The sequence below is a fragment of the Moschus berezovskii genome, chromosome 19 (assembly GCF_049115385.1).
Source record: "Moschus berezovskii isolate FMDL1 chromosome 19, NW_MosBer_1.0, whole genome shotgun sequence".
NCBI lineage: Eukaryota > Metazoa > Chordata > Mammalia > Artiodactyla > Moschidae > Moschus > Moschus berezovskii.
This window is the reverse complement of record NC_142478.1, coordinates 20,496,949-20,517,084: the sequence shown is the minus strand read 5'-3', so window position 1 is coordinate 20,517,084 and position 20,136 is coordinate 20,496,949. Positions and strand designations below refer to the sequence as shown.

General features: G+C 41.0%; 1 protein-coding gene across 3 annotated transcripts in view; it reads left to right on the top strand.

Moving 5' to 3' along the window:
- Positions 1-506: 506 nt before the first annotated feature.
- Positions 507-20,136, top strand: part of SCOC (short coiled-coil protein) — a 40,280-nt gene continuing 20,650 nt past the window's right edge. For 2 of the 3 annotated variants that reach the window (XM_088828016.1, XM_088828015.1), the window contains exon 1: positions 507-635. In XM_088828016.1, the coding sequence (XP_088684142.1) occupies positions 566-635 (70 nt within the window). In that variant the 5' untranslated portion in view covers positions 507-565. Of the gene's footprint in view, positions 636-2,971; positions 3,122-20,136 lie in introns of all 3 variants that reach the window. The other variant, XM_088828018.1, reaches the window with a different exon arrangement.

Genomic DNA, 20,136 nt, shown 5'->3' with positions numbered 1-20,136 from the left:
TAATATGTATAGAATCTTAGTCCCTTGCATATCGTTTAGGGTCATTATTATAGCTGACACGTATCAAGTGCTTTTTATTTATGTTTAATCTTTACAGAAGATACCCTGATAAAGGACAGGAAATTGAAGCTCTGTAACCAAGTCATGCTAGTTGGTCACTGACCCAAATCCCTAAGAAGTTTATGTAGACGTCCAAAAGATGTATTGCTCACGTAAAATACATTTCCCCTTCCCCAACCTCACCGCAGGGCGTCTGGGGCAATGATCTCAGGCAATTCAGTCTAAGGAGGCCAGAGTACAGCAGGAGTGCCAGTTCAACAGCTTCAAGTACAGGGTTGTAACTCTTTAACCTGCAGACCTAACCTCTCACCATTTCCGGTTAGGTCTGCAACACTCAGTAAGAACTCCTCAGGTGGAAAACAGGAAGAGGGTGGCTCTTACAAGTATCAGATAGCACCTGCGTGGACGCTCATGTATTAATGATTTAACCAGGGCGATCACATGAGGGAACAGCCGTTTTCTCCTGCCCTCATACTTGTCACTAACAGGCCTGAAAGTGAACAAGATGGATGGGTCCAGCAAAGAGGAAGAGGAGGATCGTGCCTTCACCAACATTTCTCTTGCAGATGACACAGGTAAGGAAGAAACGGATGACTTCTGAAACATAAAATTCAGCAAATGCTCAGCAGCTTTGTAAAACAATAACTGTTATTGTTTTTATTATGATGGTAAAACACAGTCATTGTAGAAAATTTGAAAAAATATAGCTACAAAAATAAAACAAAAAAATGTTTAAGAGCTATTTTTCTTTTTCCTTTAAAATTCAGTGATTATTTTAAAAGCTCCTGTGGTTGAATTACATGTACTTTAAAAATCAATCAACAAATAAAAATATAAAATGTTTATTTCCTGGAGGCTCAAGAAACATGATCTTAAAGTTGTTACTAAAGCAACCTATGATATTATTACCCCAATTTGTTCAATTACAGTCCATTTCTTCTCTGTTCTGTGAAATTTCATCATTTCTGGTAAATGAATTAGGATACTCTGCAATTTGCTTTAAAATTTGTCACAGAACATGTCTGGTTTTTAAGCAAGGATAAAGTTCGCTGAATTCCACATGAAAGAAGGAAAAAGAAGGGAGTAGTGTTTCTAACGGGCTTCCCTGGTGGCTCAGAGGTTAAAGCTTCTGCCTCCAATGTGGGAGACCAGGGTTCGATCCCTGGGTCGGGAAGATCCCCTGGAGAAGGAAATGGTAACCCACTCCAGTGTTCTTGCCTGGAGAATCCCATGGATGGAGAAGCCTGGTAGGCTACAGCCCATGGGGTCGCAAAGAGTCGGACACGACTGAGCGACTGAACGGAATGGAACGGAGTGTTTCTAACATGCTGATGGAAGGGATAACTACAGTTCATTCAACGCTGGGGAGAAAACACTGACTGACTTGGGAGTGCGTGCTCAGTCGCTCAGTCCTGTCCGACTTTTTGTGACCCCATGAACTGTAACAGGCCAGGCTCCTCTGTCCATGGAATTTTACAGGCAAGAAATACTGGAGTGGGTTGCCATTTCCTCCTCCAGGGGTCTTCCACACCCAGGGTTGAACCCGCATCTCCTGCGCCTTGCACAGTATTAACTGGGAAGACTTCACGCCTATAAGCACCCACGCATTGTGTGTGTGCATGGGTGTTAGTGGCACTGTTTTGTATCCAAGTTTCCTCAGCAAAATCACAGTTATTAATAGAAGCCAGCAAGACTCAGCGAAGCAATGGGGGTTACTGATTTTGATTAACCGAGAGCAGAGCATGAATATTTAACATCAATTGCTCTTTCATACAGCCACGCTTCTCCACTTTCTCCCTAAATGCTCAGATTCAAAAAGCCTCTTTCTAAAGTGCGGCCAGACAATTAGCACGAACTGCCAGCCAGCTTCCCCTCCTGGCACCGCATAAACATGCTGAGGGCTTTGAAAAATCAAAGAGGAGCATTTTCAGCCTTTACCACGGGAGGAAAGGTACAACAAGGTCCGGGGTTTGTCGAAGTAGAGGGATACCGCTGGCCTTCACATGCTCCCATCAGGGTGTTTTAGAAAAATGACAGGGCTGGAGAAGGCAGCGAAGGGAACAAAGACCAGGGAAACTTGCTGCTTAGCTTCTAGAAGGCATGATGGGCGCTTGGCATGTGCTTGGGGAGTCCCATATGCCATGGGTGGGTGCAGCTCCTACAGACTGCTGGCTTGCTCCGAATTCACCCCCCATCCTGCGAAAGGATTCTTTCTCACCTGTAACGTGGGCTAGGCCTGAAAGCGATGGTCAGCAAGGCAGAGAAGGAGTCTTTGTGAAACTGAGGTCTTTCATCCAGCCCAGGGCACGGCCTCAACTCTGCCATCTGTGTCTCGGCTTCTGCCACCCTCACACTTCCCGGGGTTTTGAACTCAGGTGTCCAATCCACAGCTGCCAATGGAGAGGGTCTCCATCGAAGTTGCTTGCTAACTGAGTCTGAAGCCAGGGGTGTAGACTCAGAATAAACTGATAAACTGGGACGGAGTAAGCAGGATACCCCTGTTAGTGTGAGAGGTGGCAGCAGAGGGAGGGCTTTGAGGGCTCCTGGATCCGACTCAAAGCCTCCTCATTCCTGGTTGGAGGCGTCACAGACTCTCAGGGCATCAGGGGCCTTCAGAGGTGGTCCAGCGTGGGAACCAGTGGTGGGCTGAGGCACCAGCTCTAATTCTGCTGTTTCAGCATTCCAACATGGAAAATGGAAGTTGCTCCTGTACTTGTAGCAGGAAAGAACGGAAATCCCATGTTCTCTGGCTCTTGGAGATAAGTGTATCAATTTGATGTGGGGATACTGGTTCGCTGTTGTTAATAAGAGGTTCTTGGTCTTTGATAAATAAAAACAGGAAGACAAATTATTATGAAACAAATGCAGCTTGTTCACAATTTCATATAAGACTGAACTGCATTTCTTTCAGTAACATCTCTTCCCATGCTGGGTTTCCTGCTGTTGGTGTGATAAAAAGCAAGTTCTGTGTAAAAATCGATGTAGAACAGGTAATAAGGGTGTCGGTGTGAGCAGGCTGGAGAAGTTGTAAAGTGCCCAGAAGGCCCACACATCCCGTTAGGTAAGTGTGTTACTGAAGAATGAAATTTTAAAGAAATTGAAATGTCTTTCAGCTTAGATGCAGTATTTTTTTTTTACTAAGTTTTAAGGACACAAACATTAAGGTGTTTAGTTGTGAATACTCAATTTGTGGAACTGTTTGGTATCTCTCTTGGCCTTGGAGCACTGAAAAAATTACTTAAAATGAAGGGCACTGTGAACCAAGGTAGTTTGGGAATCTCTGGTCTAAGTGGTACTATTTAAGTCTTTCCCCAAGATCCCGCTCTTGGCCTGCTTTTCTTCTCTCTCTTGTTCCGTTCTTACTGTCCATGCTATATACCAGTGACCCTAAAACAGAGCTTGTAAAATAAACTCCTTTAAGGCCAAGCAGTGTATCTGTAGGAAAGAGGCAATGGCCTATCATTGTTTATTTCATTCAGTTTCCTAAACAAGCTATTGAAATTTCTATACTTATTACAGTTTATTAGGTTTTTCCACTATGTATCTTTTGGTTTTTAAACTTTTTACTTTTAACATGGTAAGGAGATTTAACATGAGATCTACTTCCTTTAGTTCAGTTCAGTTCAGTCGCTCAGTTGTGTCCGACTCTTTGCGACCCCACACTTTTAAAATACTCTTTTAAGAGATGATTTATTTATTTTTGGCTGCGCTGGGTCTCCTTTGCTGTGCGTGGGCTTTCTCTAGTTGCAGTGAGCAAGTGCTGCTCTCCAGTTGTAGGTGTCTCATGGTGGCTTCTCTAGTTGCAGAGCAGAGGCCCTACGTGCCCAGGCTTCAGTATTTGCAGCTCTTGGGCTTAGCTGCCGTGCAGCACGTGGGATCATTCCCAAATTAGGGATTGAACCTGTGTCCCCTACATTGGCAGGTGGATTCGTAACCACTGGACCACAAGAGAAGTCCTTCCTAACACATTTTTAAGTTAACAACACAGTTCCATTAACCATAGACACAATGCTATTCATGAAATCTCTAGAATAGTCTTACATTCCTGAAATGTTATACCTGCTGACTAGCAATTGCCTCTTTCCCCTTGCCCCAGTCCCTGCAGGCATCATTCTATTTTGTGCTTCTGAGTCTATTTTAGATACCTCATATGTGTGGACTCATACAGCGTTTGTCCTTCTGTGACTGGCTTACTTTACCTAGTATAATGTCCACAGGGTTGATCCAATTGTGACATATTGCAGGACTTCTTTCTTTTTTAAGGCTGAATAATATTCCATTGTATACATATATCGCATTTTTGTTTATCCAGTCATCTGTTGATTAATGTTTGGGTTGTTTCCACATCTAAGCTATTGCGACTAGCACAGCAGTGAATATGAGAGTGCTAATATCTCTTCAAGATCCTGATTTCAATTATTTTGAGTAAACATCCAGAAGTGGGATTATTGATCATATGGTAGTTCCGTTTTTAAGTTTCTGAGGAATCTCAATACAGTTTTCCATAGTGGCTGCATATGGAAATGTCATTTTACATTCCCTTCAGTAGTGTAAAGTGTTTTACTTTCTCCATATTCTTACCAACACTTGTAGTCTTTGGGGGTTTTTATTTTGATTGCCATCATAACAGGTGTTAGGTAAGATCTCATTACGATTTTGATTTGCATTTCACTGATTAGTCATATTCAGCATCTTTTCACTTACCTATTGGCCATGTTTATATCTTCTCTAAGGAAATGTCTATAGAAGTCTTTTGCCCATTTTTAACTGGGTTATCAATGTTTTTGTAATTGAGGCGTTTCTTACATATTTTGGAGAAGGAAATGGCAACCCACTCCAGTATTCTTGCCTGGAAAATCCCATGGATGGAGGAACCTGGTAGGCTACAGTCCATGGGGTCACAGAGAATCGGACATGACTGAGTGACTTCACTTTCACTTACATATTTTAGTATAAATTAACCTTTTAAATGACCATTTACACCACTTGCAAATATTTCATCCCATTCTGCAGGTTTCTTTTATATTCCAGTGATTTTTCCTTTATTGTGAAGGAGTGTTTTCATCGATATAGTCTTCCTTGTCTATTTTTGCATTGTCATATATGCTTTTGGTGTCATATCTGTGAAATTATTGCCAAGACCAGTGTCACAAAGCTTTTCCTCTACAGTTTCTTCTAGGAGTTTTATAGCTTCTGGTCTTACATTTAAGTCTTTAATCCACTTTGAGTTGATTTTTGTGTATGGCATAAGATAAAGGTCTTCATTTTTCTGTGTGTGTACAGTTTTCCTAACACTAGTTATTAAACAGACTGTTCTTTCCCATTGCATGTTCTTGGCACCCTGTTGAAGATTAGTTGACCTACATGTATGGATGTATTTCTGGACTCTGTATTCTATAGGGTGGTATGTATATCTTTATATAAGTACCGTAAGTTTTTTTTTTTCACTCTTTTAATTTCTATGCCTTTGTAATATATATTTTATTACACTGAAATCAGGGGGTGTGATACTTCTAGCTTTGTTCTTTTTTTTCTCTCGAGATTTTTGGGGCTATTTTGGGTCTTTTGTGGTCTCATATTAATTTTAGAATTGTTTTTTCTACTTCTATAAAAAATGCCTTTGAGATTTTTATAAAAACTGCATTGAGTATGTAGACTGCTTTGGGTGGTATGGACATCTTAACAATATTAAAGACTTATACCCTGAAATTTACAAAACAGTGATGAAAGAAATTAAAGGAGATACAAACAAATGGGAAGTCATTACGCATCTTTTAAATACAGCAGACAGTAATATTAACATGGTTTATTTCACAGTGATATGTCAAGTTTTATTCTTTCAACAAGGATATGCATTGTTTGCACATCAAATATATGGGAATATTATTCATTTCTCAACACCTTTTTTCGTGAAACACAGTCCTCTTGGACTAGATTTCATTTTCTACTTTTAACTAGGATAAGGGAACAAGAAAAGTTTACTTTTCTCTTAACTCTACTGTAAGAAAGGCAACAGCGATAGTGATGATGAGATGGCAAACCGTGCTGAGCCATGAGCCAGGGGCCCAGCCAGGTGAGGACAGAGGCTCCTGCAGAGCATGTGCCCTCCTCAGAGAGCCCCGCTTCTTCCTGCTTCTAGTTGACTACTGTCACGAAAGAACAGAAATGCAAAAAAAGAAGACTTTTCAAGAGACACCCAAAATACAGATTCTTTTTTGGGGGGGATGTGCAACTTCCTGATTCTTCCATGTTTTCCACATAATCCTGATTTTAAAAACAATATCATGGAAGTCCAAACAAAACACATCTTCAGGACAGAAGTGACTGCAGAAGAATCTATTTTCAGACTTCTCAAATCTTCATGATTTATCTCTCTTTTGAGCTTCTGATTCATAATCCAACTGCTTGCTAGTTATGTCCCAGTTGTCAAATGATCTCATCTTACCCCATGGGCACCCCCTAATCTATTCCCACTTCTGATTCATAATTTTAATGAATGGTCCCGTCATCCACCTGGTTCCTTAAGCGAGAAATTCACATGCATTGTCCCATTCTTATTTCTCACAACCCAATCAAATTGCTTACTCCTGCTGACTTGACCTTCAAAATGTTTCTCAAATCAATCTGGCCTTCTCTACCCCTATCACCACTTCCCTGATTAGGCCCCCATTATCTCCCACATAAACCACAGCATCAACTGCCCAACTGTTCTTCCTATTTCAGTTCTTATCCCTTCAAATCTCTCCTCCACACTGACCGTATCACTCCCTCTCCCTGCAAAGAGCGATCGATGCCTCGCATCCCCTGCTGGATGAAGTTCAAAACACTTAATGTGGCATTTACAGTCTCCCTCTTCCTGGCTCTGCCTATCTCTTCAGTGTCGTTTCCTGCCACGTGGTTTCAGCTCAGTAGGAAACACTTAATGTCCTATGCACACGCTGTCTATTTCATGCCTCTGGACTTTGCTCGTACTGCTCTCTTTGCCTGGAATAATACCACTCACCCTTTCTTGCCTGGATAATTCCTGCTTATTCTTTAAGAACCCACCCAGGCATCACTTTCTCCAGGAAGCCTTCCTTGACCTTCCCATATTGATTTAGGTTTCCTTTCTCCTTCCCGAAAACTCCAAGCTTACATTTTTTCATAGCATATTATACGAGCTTGTATGTATACGAGCCCCTCTACCCTCTGCCAAGAGACTGTGAACTGCTAAAAGATGGAACCTGGGTTTTAAAATGTCTGTATTTCTGGCACCTAACCCAATGTCTGGTACCTAATAGATGCTCAAAACATTTTTGCCAAATAATTTTGATTGAGTTTCTGTGTACACTGGGATGAGGGCCCCTAGCCAAGAATCGAAACTAGGGTCAACTTTCTTAAATCATTTCTTTCCTATCTCCACTTCCACGCCACGCCAGTTTAGTTCTGCTTTCAGAAAACATTTTTTGACCACTACCATCACATACCAGGTAGTAGACAGGACCTGGCTGTTTGGAGAATCAGCTCAGAGTAGTGTGGCAGAAAGGGCTTGAACTTGGGAGTCAGAAATGCCTGGGTTTGAGTCCATTGAACTTTGAGCAAGTTATTTAACATCCCTGAGCCTCAGTTTCCTCAGCTGTGAAATGATCCTAAGAATATGTCTCAGAATTGTTTCGAAGATTAAATGAAATAATAAAGGAAGTTTCCTGAAACAGCCTGGCTTACAGTAAGTGTTCAGTATGTTTTAGTTCCTCCTTTGCCCACTTCAAGGAGATCACCCACAAGTTTCTTGAAAGGCTCCGAGATTTGTTCACATCGGTTGTCATGGTAACAGCAGCATCCTGTGGACACTGCTCTATAAGCCCGGACTGACTGTTGACGGCCTCCTGATAAAGAGGCTTGTGGTGGAAGGGGGAGGTGCGGATGAACAAACTCTTTTAACAAGAGCACGATTCTTTTCTGATACAAATAAGACAGCTCTTCTTTTTCATCTTCATCCTGGCCCTCACCATTTCCCTGCCAACGTTCTTCTCAACGCCATCCTCTTTTATGGCTCAGCCTCCTTCCTGACTCTGCCCGCTAAAACTCTCCTGGATGATATTCAAAGCTGCTTCTGCGTCTGCTTTTGGCATCAGCCAATTAGCCTTCATTGTAAAGTGGTAATAAGCTTCCCGGAGAAGTGGCACCATTGTTGTGTGCTTTTATTTGGCGCTGCTTTCCACCACCGCACAGAAAATGTAACAATACCTACCTCATGCCCTGCTGAAAGGAGGGTGGGTTTGAAAAGCTTTCTGAAGGCCATCTGCCATGCCCTCAGCCACGCAGCAGATCAGACATGAGGCCTTGCATTAGTTAGCACTCCAAGTAAAAGGTATCAAGGGCCTGTATTCCTTTTCATCTCACCCTCCATTATTATGCAGGCTAAAGAAGGAAACAGACTCGTGGCTACCCAGCTGGGAGACACACTGAGCCACAGCGGGAGTCTTGCCTGAGACAAGGGAGCAGGCCTTTTCCTGATGGTGAATGGAGCCAGTGTTTGCAGCCAGCAGTTTTCCAAGGTCCCCTACCCTGCTGGTAATGACTCGACTGGGTTACATTGGACCTCATGGGAGGATTTGGTGCTGGTGAGAGTCTCAGAGTGGAGGCATCCTTACGTAAGCACACAAGGATGAGGAGAGGGTTGGTCACATTTGCTGGTCAGGATATGCTCCCCACATCACCTCAGTTTACACCATCCACCAATCTGGCCATGAATATTAACTTAAAAGATTATTCGGACATCCTTAGAGATGTCAAGAGAGATCATCTCTAGTACAGTAGACATGTTTCTCGTGGATTTGAACGAGGGTGTTCATTGTACCAACGGTGGCAGAAAGTTTCAGCAAATCTTAATTGGCATTTGGGATCCGTATGAGTAGAGATAATGACATTGGCCGAGTGAAGTCTCATTTCCTGCAAGCTGAATATAATATAGATAGTGACATTAAAAATACCTCTCTGGCCCAGTAAAATGCCCTAGAGACTCAGCAGAAGAGATTTAATAAGAAAAAGGAGATTAATTTTGCTTCTCAGTAGTTTCTGAGAATGCTATGACTCTGGGATCACTAATGTATTGCTAGAAATTGTAAGTGCTCTTTCTGTGAAAACAATCTTCCATCAGAGGAAATCTACTTAACTGGAGTAATCTAGCATAATGCAAAACCTAGTTTTAATAAACAAGCTTAAGAAACGGAATATTAGGACAGTATCTAAATATTTTCAGTAATCTAGAGCATTCTTATCAAAACACAAGTAGTATTTTGACTCTTACTTTAAAAGACAAAACCACCCATCAACTGCCCTGCATCAGCAATGTGTTTTTTCTTAGATTAGATTGCGGTGATTTAGTCACTAAGTTGTGTCTGACTCTTGCGACCCCATGGACTCTAGCCCGCCAGGCTCTTCTGTCCATGGAATTCTCTAGGCAACAATACTGCAGTGGGTTGCCATTCCCTTCTCCAGGGATCTTCCCGACCCAGGGATCGAACTCAAATCTTCTGCGATGGCAGGTGGATTCTTTACTGCTGAGAAACCAGGGAAGCCCCTTTATTAGATTAACAACAACAAAAATGGGTGAAAGAATGTTAATTTTATAGGAAATCCTTCATAATTGTGCTAATTTCTATTTCCGAGAGAAAAATCCAGATGAGATTCAAAAGATCAAGGATGAATTTTATTTATCTGAACTCATGAGCTAAAAAGATGCTGCCCTTCCCTAGGTCCTTTTCCTGCTGAGAAGGGGGCCTAGGTGGCTATTTTCCTTATGTGGACATTCATATCACAAAGGTCCCAGTTAGACTGGATGAGCTTTGGACCACTTCCCCCTCACAGACCTCCAGCCTGCCTGATCTGTTCAGAATTTGAGGGTCAGAGCCTGGTTTCCTTAGAGGCCCTTGGAGTTCCTCTGAGAGACCCTCAGAAAAGAGAATCTGGAGTCCAGAGAGAAGGAGGCTAACCCTAAAAGAACAGGGCAGACTGGAGGGACCAGTGTTAGCTGTGTTTATTAACCCGTAGAATAGAATTTTGAATGATTCCAAAGCTCTCAGTGACCCTACAGGAAATAGTGTGTATTCCAGTCACAGAATCAGTTATTGGAAAAGCTGTTTCAGAAAGACATGTTGTGCTTTCATGGATAGGCTTCAGCCTTCTTTCTCATCCTTGGACTTGACACTGGAAACAGAAAGGACTCAGTGGCAGCCCACATGAATGGTCCAGGAGAACAGAGAGCCTCCCACGCTTCCTTTCTCTAAGAATGACCTGGGTCTTCTGTCCACCAGCCTCCCAGGGATGCTCGCAGCCAACAGTAGCTGCTTTTTAGCCCTTACTGGCTTGCTTCCCCATTTAATCATTTTTCCGCTGTTTTTTTCACACACGCATTTCATTGTCAGCTAATGATTAGCTGTGCACATGCATGGTTTTCTCCTTGCTGGTACCATGACACTCTAAAAACTGTTGGGAAAAGCTTGCATTTTAAGACACATTCGTCCTTTCTTATCCATTCCGAGAATCTTCACTCCCTTTTCCCAACAGACAAAAGACAACTCTTACTTGCCCATCTGTGTGAATATTGAGCCTTCATTTGCATTGCTGGTGGCAAAGTTAGTAGGTTTTTCCAAGGTTATGATAACTATTCAGAAAGATTTATTTTATAGAAGTATTTAGGAGATTTTTTTCAACAATGTTCCTTACCTTTTTTAATTTTAGTATTTTAAATGGCCTGAGCTTTGTGCCAGGACAGTGTTCCTCAATCTACAGTGGACTCCTGGCCCTTCTGCTTTAAAATACTGTAAGAACAGACTTTCTATGTTTATGTTAAATAAAACATAGTTGATGTATAATTTGAGCAACTGAACAGTTGGCAGTTATAATTCAGGCAGACTGAATTTCTCAGCCAGTGCCTTTCTGTGAAATAGTGATCATCAAATACACAATTACCTATATTTCAAGGAATTTCCCAAAGAATATATTTTGTAGTACTTTTTCTGCTAAGAAAGCAGTAACTCTTTTATTGGTTCATTTTGTTAAGTTGAGACATTATCCTTTTTCCATAGTATGTGATCATTTGACATAAAAGAAGTTAGGCAAATTCACAGCGAATGAGTTATCTTTAGAAAGCACACTGTGTGCAATACTTCTGTCATGCTCCAGTGATTACATTTTTAAGGACTTTTTAAAAACTCTTTTTTGATGGGTACCATGTAGAAAACTTAAAGCAGACATTGGAGAAAGATCATTAGTCAGTTGTCGCTTTAGTTTTCCCATAGGCTCTCAATTCTGGAGAAACTGAGAAAATCAGTTGGTTTCTTTAGAAATCCTAGTGAACTTTTGGATATGTGATGTCACCTAAAAAATAACCTATCATCCATCACAATTAAACTAAGAGAGTCACAAAATTAAGAATTCGGAGTAGGCCCACATTTTGTCATGTATCCTTCGATAAATGATAATAAAATTTATTGAGATCTTAATACATTCCAGGCACTGTGCTAAGAATTTCACATTCATTGTCTTATTTCATCCTCACAAATAGCATAACAGATATTATTATATTCAGTTCAGTTCAGTCGCTTAGTCGTGTCCGACTCCTTGCAACCCCATGAACCACAGCACGCCAGGCCTCCCTGTCCATCACCAACTCCCGGAGTTCACTCAAACTCATGTCCATCGAGTCGGTGATGCCATTATTATATTAATGGATATTATATTAATAGGTATTATTACATCTGTCTTTTAGATTGAAGACTCGGACTCAGAAAGGTTTAGGAATTTGTGTTGGGTTGGCTAAAAAGTTCGTTCGGGTTTTTCTGTACCATCTTATGGGGAAATTGAACCAACTGTTCTGGCCAACTTAATATGAAACAGAACTGGGCGAGCAGTCCAGGTCTGAGTGACTTCAAAGCCTTCATTAAATGACAACGCATCAGGACACAGATTACCAGATAGCATAACTGCATTATACTGACAAGGTGGAAACAGTAAGGTTTTCAGCTTCTGGACAATGAAATATGACCCCCTAGTCGGAGAAGGCAATGGCACCCCACTCCAGTATTGCCTGGAAAATCCCAGGGACGGAGGAGCCTGGTGGGCTGCAGTCCATGGGGTCGTGAAGAGTTGGACACAACTGAGTGACATCACTTTCATTTTTCACTTTCATACCTTGGAGAAGGAAATGGCAACCCACTCCAGTGTTCTTGCCTGGAGAATCCCAGGGACGGGGGAGCCTGATGGACTGCTGTCTATGGGGTCGCACAGGGTCGGACACGACTGAAGCGACTTAGCAGCAGCAGTAGCAGTTATGTTATAAAGTCAGTGTTTCAAAATGTAATCACAGAATCAGAGGGCAAGAAGCACCCCTGAGGCTTGCTAACAATACTCGAGTATGCTCAGACAAGAGATAGAGAGTATAAAATTGCACCCAAGTTATGATCATAACCATGTGAAAGTAATTTATGTATATGGACTAGCATGGAAGAGAAACTCAGGAAAATGTATTTAGTAGTGTGAAGAGACTAAGAGACTATGAGCATTACATTTTCATGTTCTATTTATGCAATATTTTTTTCTTTAATGATAAAATTAAAAGGTTTTTCTGATATATGGAAGTAAAATGCAAATCCTAACAGGAGAGCTGATTTTGAGAAGTATGGGAAAGCACCACTGCTAGGATTGTTGCTGTTCAGTTGCTCAGTTGTGTCCCACTCTTTGTGACCCCATGGGCTGCAGCACGCCAGGCTTCCCTTGTCCTTCACTATCTCCTGGAGTTTGCTCAGATTCTAGGATTAAGGGCACCTACCAAATCACTACTGCCTTCTGCCTTTTTAGTGATGCATGCAATCAGTTGCCTTCAGTTCAGTTCAGTCGCTCAGTCGTGTCTGACTCTTTGCGACCCCATGAATCACAGCATGCCAGGCCTCCCTGTCCATCACCAACTCCCAGAGTTCACTCAAACTCATGTCCATCGAGTCGGTGATGCCATCCAGCCAGCTCATTCTCTGTCATCCCCTTCTCCTCCTGCCCCCAATCCCTCCCAGCATCAGAGTCTTTTCCAGTGAGTCAACTCTTCTCATGAGGTGGCCAAGTAGTGGAGTTTCAGCTTTAGCATCAGTCCTTCCAATGAACACCCAGGATTGATCTCCTTTAGAATGGACTGGTTGGATCTCCTTGCAGTCCAAGGGACTCTCAAGAGTCTTCTCCAGCACCACAGTTCAAAAGCATCAATTCTTCGGCGATCAGCTTTGTTCACAGTCCAATCCTCACATCCATACATGACCACTGGAAAAACCATAGCCTTGACTAGATGGACCTTGGTTGGCAAAATAATGTTTCTGCTTTTTAATATGCTATCTAGGTTGGTCATAACAAGTGAAATAAAATGTAGCAATAAAATAAAATCAAGCAAGGCAGATTTGGCTACAGGACATGCTAGGCACAGAGGGTGGGGAGCTGGGGAGATAAGACATAAATTGTAAATGCTACTCTTCTGCACTTGTTGTTTAGTTGCTCAGTGATGTCTGACTCTTTGCAGCCCCACTGACTCCCGCCAGGCTCCTCTGTCCATGGGATTTCCCAGGTAAGAATACTGGAGTGGGTTGCCATTTCCTTCTTCAGGGGAATCTTCCTGACCCAGGGATTAAACCCACATCTCCTGCATTGGGAGATGTGGATTCTTTATCATTGAGCCACCAGGGAAGCCCACCCTTCAGCACAGTCATATCTTATTTAAGTTTTACTTTTATTATGAAATAATCTCAGGAACCAAAATTTGAAAGTCCATGAAGAAGGATCCTTTCTCCTGAACTATTTGAGAGTAAGCTGCCAATCTAATGCCCCATCCACCCCGGATACTAACGCATACATTAGTATGCATTTCCCACAAACAAGGACCCTCAAGGCCTCTCTCCGTCATAATTACAGTACAACCAACAAAGTCAGGGAAATGACATTTGTACATTACCATCACCTCATCTTCAAAGTGCATTTAAGTCTTGCCAGTTGTCTTGATTATATTTATGACAGTAAAAGCATCCAGTTTGAATCATACATTGCATTTAGCTGTCATGTTGCTTTAGCCTCCTTCAGTCTGGGACAACTCCTCAGTCTTTACTTGACTTTTGAAACCCTGATATGCTGAAAGATTACAGGCAGTTATTTGTAAAAGGGCCCCCCACTTTGGTACACTTGGCAATAGTGGAAGTGATACTGTGCTTTGCTCACTGCCCCCCATCAGATGGTGCATACTCTCCCTTTACGGGTGAGGTCCACTTTGATACCTTTCTTACAGTGCTTTCTTCCTCCTTCTTTCACTGATTAGCAAGTATTTAGAGGGGATATTTTGAAACCAACTAATATTGGTTCTATGTGTCTTACAACTAGATGATAAACTCTTTGAGAGACTTCTATATTCTAAGTGACAACACATTAGGAGTTCAAAGCATACTTTTTGATTGAGATTCACTTATTTGTTTTTATAGGGTACAGAACACATATGTCTTCTTTTGGGCTCATGGTTTTAAAATGTACATATCTTTAAAATGGGCAGTCTAATGGAGAAAGGAGAACTTCTTTCTATCAATTAGAATATGTTATTCATTTGGTCTGAGAGCTCTTTGATTTTTTTTTATAGCTGATGTTTAATAGAAGTTTAATTCATACCTGACAAGTGTTCATTATTTTGTATTTTTCATTCAGTATTTTTTATAGACTCAGAAACTTCCTAAATAAATTTTTTGTTTTGATAATTATTGCTGTACAACATATCCCAAAACTTAATGTTGTAAGGCAACAGTCACTTTGTTTTTCCACTATTTTGTGACTGAGAGATTCAGGGGGCAGGAGGTTAGATGGGCAGTCTGCCCTTGAAAACCCCTGAGGCTGCTGCAGGAGGATGTCAGCTGGGCTGCAGTCCTCTGAAGTCTGGAAAGAGCCTTAGACTCAGTAGACTTTTAGATCCACCCCTGAGGGGAGACTTCAGGCAAGTCATTTTATTTTTCTAGGTTTCATTTCCCATAGACAATGAAATAAAATGGGCAAATTCTTCTGAGAACTCTTCCAGCTCAAAAATTAAGTTTATTCAATGAAAAAATAATGTTTGGATATGAACAGCTACACATAAATCACTGTGCGTATCTAAGGTCATCCTACAAGTAGAAAATGCCACTAAATGAAAGAACAGGATTGAAATAAACATTTTTCGTCGTGAACTGGAAACTTACCTTGAATCAATTTTGCCACTAGAGGTCACCAGTGTACCATCTCAAAGAGAATAACGGCATCAAGTCACTAGCATTTCCCTCTCTATGGCCCCTAAATGATGTCTTTTAGTGTATTCTCATCTCCCGACAGCTGCCAGAGATATAAGTAATGATGAGGTGACCCCAGCTGTCACTATAGGTGATGGTTCATATGTGCCTAATGTTCTGTAAGTGTGAAGGCCACAACTCGGACCATAAAGAAAATGACGGGCTTTTTTCCCTTCCCACTGGGATGTGTTAAGAGGCAGTGAGGTAATCTGGTAGAAAGTCATGTGAGCTCTGAAGTGAAAAGACACTGTGGAAATACTGTGTCATCCTCTATCGCAGGAGACACATCTGCTTTTCATGAGACAGAAAAATGAAGGACCCAGAACAGAAGGTTCATTCATTTGCTCGTTCAACCAATATTTACAGACATGCATGAGGCACTGTGCTGGCACCTGGGTTATGTGAATTAAGAAAATCAGCTGGTTCTTCCTCAAGGAATTTAAGGAATCAGGTATAGGAGGCTTTCTGTTCAGATACTCTTAGTACCCACAGGCCACCAAGCACTTGAATGTCTGCAGGTGGTCACTTACAGCATGGCCAAGCCAGTGGCTTTTTAAAGTTGATGATATTTTGCTGAGGTGATGTCAAGAGTAGATTATGTACCTTTTACATAAAATCCAAAACTAAACCGCAGATACGTGCCAGAAATGTTAAGATGCTGAGCTGGGTTGTGGCCGGTGATGCTTGTTAGGAAACATATGAAAACTTATTTTGAAGTAAAACTCTTTAAGTGGGAGAAAAAGTGCCCTAAGCGAAATGAATGCCCTAAAACAGAAAGATCCATAGCACTTGCCTCTGAAGAAACTCCTGTGAGAAGAAAGAACGCCAGGATGCCTTTGAAGGGCGTATCAGTTTTCTCCCCAAATGAAAATTACATCCTATTTTCTCATAACCTTGCTTCATGGAATACATACAAAAAACCTACTTCAGATTCCAGAACTCACAATTCTACCAATCAAGGATGAGTAGCAAGGAATTCTTGGGTTCTGTCAAGTTATTCAGCTCTTTTGATAACTTGAAGAGTTGTTTCTTCTACAGCTTTAAGGCCACATCTGAGCAGGACAAGCAAAGCGTCTGGCCCTTAGCAGCAAGGCATTCTCTTGTTTTCTTCCCTCATTAGGGAAGAAGAAGAAAGGGGGCCTGGCCAAATCTCTGCTTCAAGTTGAGGAAGCCTTGATCTGCTTTTGCTGTGATAAGCGTTACTAATTACCCTGGCAATTAATAATTTTAACCATTTGTTTTCAAAACAAACTACAGACAAGCTTATTCTGTCTTCTGATTTGTTGCAAAGTTTGATGACATAGTGAAAAAGGGTAAGGGGAGCTACAAAATACAATGATGTATTTTAAAATGTGTTTACTGTGACTGTACCATTGACTTCTATTCATGTTTCTTCAATGCCAGATAGTATAGTTTGCTTCCTTTTTGACTGATAGGCATCCCACCATCACCTTATGAGACATTTGGTCCTATCTGTCCCATTTGTTTCCCTCGAGATAACTGTATAAAGAAGGAGGAAGGAAATTAGCAATCTGTCATGCACTAAAGAGGTTAGAGGTTTGAGGGCCTGCCATGGTGCCTGAGTGTCACTGCCCATTCCTGATGGGCTGCCAAGAGCACACAGCCCTGCCTGGCCATTACCCAAGCTGTTTCAGAAGGTGTGGTTGCAGAGAACAGCTCTAAGGGACAAGGTCATGCCGTCTACTCTTCATAGAGACTGAAGAGTGAGCTTGCTTCCACTTGCCTTAAAAGCAAGAGCTCCTGTGAGCCAAGCGTTCCTCCCACATCACAGCCTCTGTGTGTGCAGGTGCCAGTCTAGGGGGATGGTGCTGGGGGAGGGGATGGGAAATGGAAGCAAATCAGCATGAAGCTCAAGTGCTGTGAGCCATGAAGAACAGAGTCCTTGGCCTTGGACATAGACATCTCACATCTTCTCCCAGCATTCACGAAATCAAAGTGGGCTAACCTGTAAGCTTGTAAGTTGTGTAGAATCCCAGTTCCTGACACAATCTGACAGAGGAACTCTCCCAAGTGGATTATTTAATGTAAATGATTTTCAGGGAAACAGAAAACTATAAGGATTACGTTTGTGTATCTAGAGTAAGAAAACCCATCAGCAGCCCAGCATTTTAGAGCCTTGCTAGCAACTCACATGCTTTCTTTTATAAAATATTAATTTCCTTGCCACCCTGACTCCTCTGTCCTTCAAAGAATCACTTTGTCTTATCAAACCGAATCCCTTGTATGCTCCAAGAGCCTGATGATTAGTCTTGATTTTATAAAAATTAAGTGGAATACGTACTCAGTAATGAAATGATTGATAATGGTAGATTCAAGTGTAGAGAATCACAAAGCCCCAAATCATAAAAGCTAAAACGGAGTGGCTCAAAGATAACTAGCCCAGGAAAGCTTTCAGATCTTATGGCTGGCACGGAGCTAAGGAACGGACTGTCAGACATAACCAAAGCATCAAAGGCTGACTCTTAAACATGGGGAACCAACTGCTAAAAGTGTTACTTGATAAATTCCTCAATATTATCTTATACAATATTAGAGGAGCAAAATTAACTTTATCTCAGTCTCTCATCTGAGGAAGCAGAGGTGTATGGTAAAGTGACTCATCCCCCACAGTCTCATGGTCCATTTCCAATATTTGGATACTTTACAGCATGTGGGCTTCCCAGATGGCTCAGTGGTGAAGAATCCATCTGCTAATGCAGGAGACTTGGGTTCGATTCCTGGGCTGGGAATATCCCCTGAAGAAAAAAATGGCAACCGATTCCAGTATTCTTGCCTGAAAAATCCCATGGACGGAGGAGCCTGGCAGGCTACAGTCCATGGGGTCACAAAAGAGTCAGACACGACTGAGCAACTGAACAACAACTACAGCGTAAGGCCCTAATGAACACTAAACTTTTAAACTAGTGACTATTTGAAGAACTGAATGAACACATATAGGTTGAGTCAGATCTTGAATCTGGGTTTTCTCTTCTTCAAACCAGTGCTTGTTGCCCTGTTGATAGACCTGATTTTCCAAACCAGTCATTTGCATACTGATGTTGAAATTTTTGCCATGTTAATCTAACTATTCACATCAAACATCACTTTCAAACTTAGCTTTGTTCAAATCAATATCTGCACACTGAGGATTAACTGTTATTCATATTTTTCTATTGTTACAAAATACGTGCGTGTGTGTGTGTGTGTGTGTGTGTGTGTGTGTGTGTTCAGTTGCTCAATCATGTCTGACTCTGCAACCCCTTGGATTGTAGCCCACCAGGCTCCTCTGTCCATAGGATTTTTCAAGCGAGAATACTAACGTGGATTGCCATTTCCTGCTCAAGGAGATCTTCCCAACTCACAAAACCACGTCCTGCATTGACAGGCAGATTCTTAACCACTGCACCACCTGGAAAGCCCCAAGAAGTACAAAACTATTTTAAAAGCTCATTGTTTTCAACCAGAGCTATAAGCAACAATCTTTGGGAAACATTGATTAGACAGTCTAGAGAAAAATAAGCATCAAGACTGCATAGACTCATTCCTTACTATTTTCATTTTTGTTGATAAGTTCAAATCTTGATCCCATGGAGACCCTAAAATTCTGAACTTTCATTTGAGAAACACTAAAAACACACTGGTAATTTCTTACATTTTTCTCTATTGAACAAATGAATGAAATGATTCTCTTCAAATTAGCCAACTATTGGTTATTATTAGGAAATTATAATCTTCAGAAAAGTATACGAAAACAACTTAATTTAACAAATAGCACTATAGCATACTATTAAGTCTAGTCTTGAAATCAAGTTTCAACAAGCAGAATATATTCTTTACTCACCAAATTCAGGACAACACTCATTCTCCAATGAATTCAATAACCTTTCAAGGGAAAAAAAATAAGTTAAAAGGAAAATGTTAGTTCTTTTTTAGGATCAAACACATTTTGCAAATTAATGAGTGTAAAATATGAGGAACACACCTGGTTACACTTGAAAGTTATCAAAATGTTCCATTTAGCATATTTCACTTTAAAATATCCACAGTATGTTTAGAACCCTCTAATTACTAAAAACAAGTTCAAAGTTTTTATGAGCTTGATGAGAGTATGTCAGACTAGAACATCAAAATGAACTTGGAAGCTTCTTTATTTTATTCTTTACCATTTCTTCCTCACACAATACTTTGCCTTGTAATGATAAATGATAGTTTCCAATTTGGAGTTCCCCATTCTCTATGAAGAATATTTTAATTTATGCTTTTATTTATATAGTTTATAATATATGCACATTCCAGATCACATGAATGGTCACCTTATGATCAGTTATTTCTATGCAATTTCAGTGGTCCCTATTGAATGTTTTCCTTATTCAGAAGGGAATTTTGTGGCTATTTTAAAAAAAATTTTAACTGAAAAATGTAATGCAAATGAAACAGTGTAACAAAAGTTTACTTAATATAAAGTTTGCCAAGGTTTCTATACCCTTTTTATATTCACTTGGATATACTGTTCCTTTTTGTCACTTTTTGCCATTTCAAGATTTTTTTCTTCTTTCAAGGACACATCTTAATTATCAGCAACATTGTTTTATCCAGTCTGCAATCTTTTATGAATGACATGTTGCTTCTGACATTATGGTTACCTTTTTCTACTCTACCTTCTTCAGATAATTTGTCTAAAGATTTCCTCTAAGTTCAAATTCTCTAGCACGGAGAAGGCAATGGCAAGCCACTCCAGTACTTTTGCCTGGAAAATCCC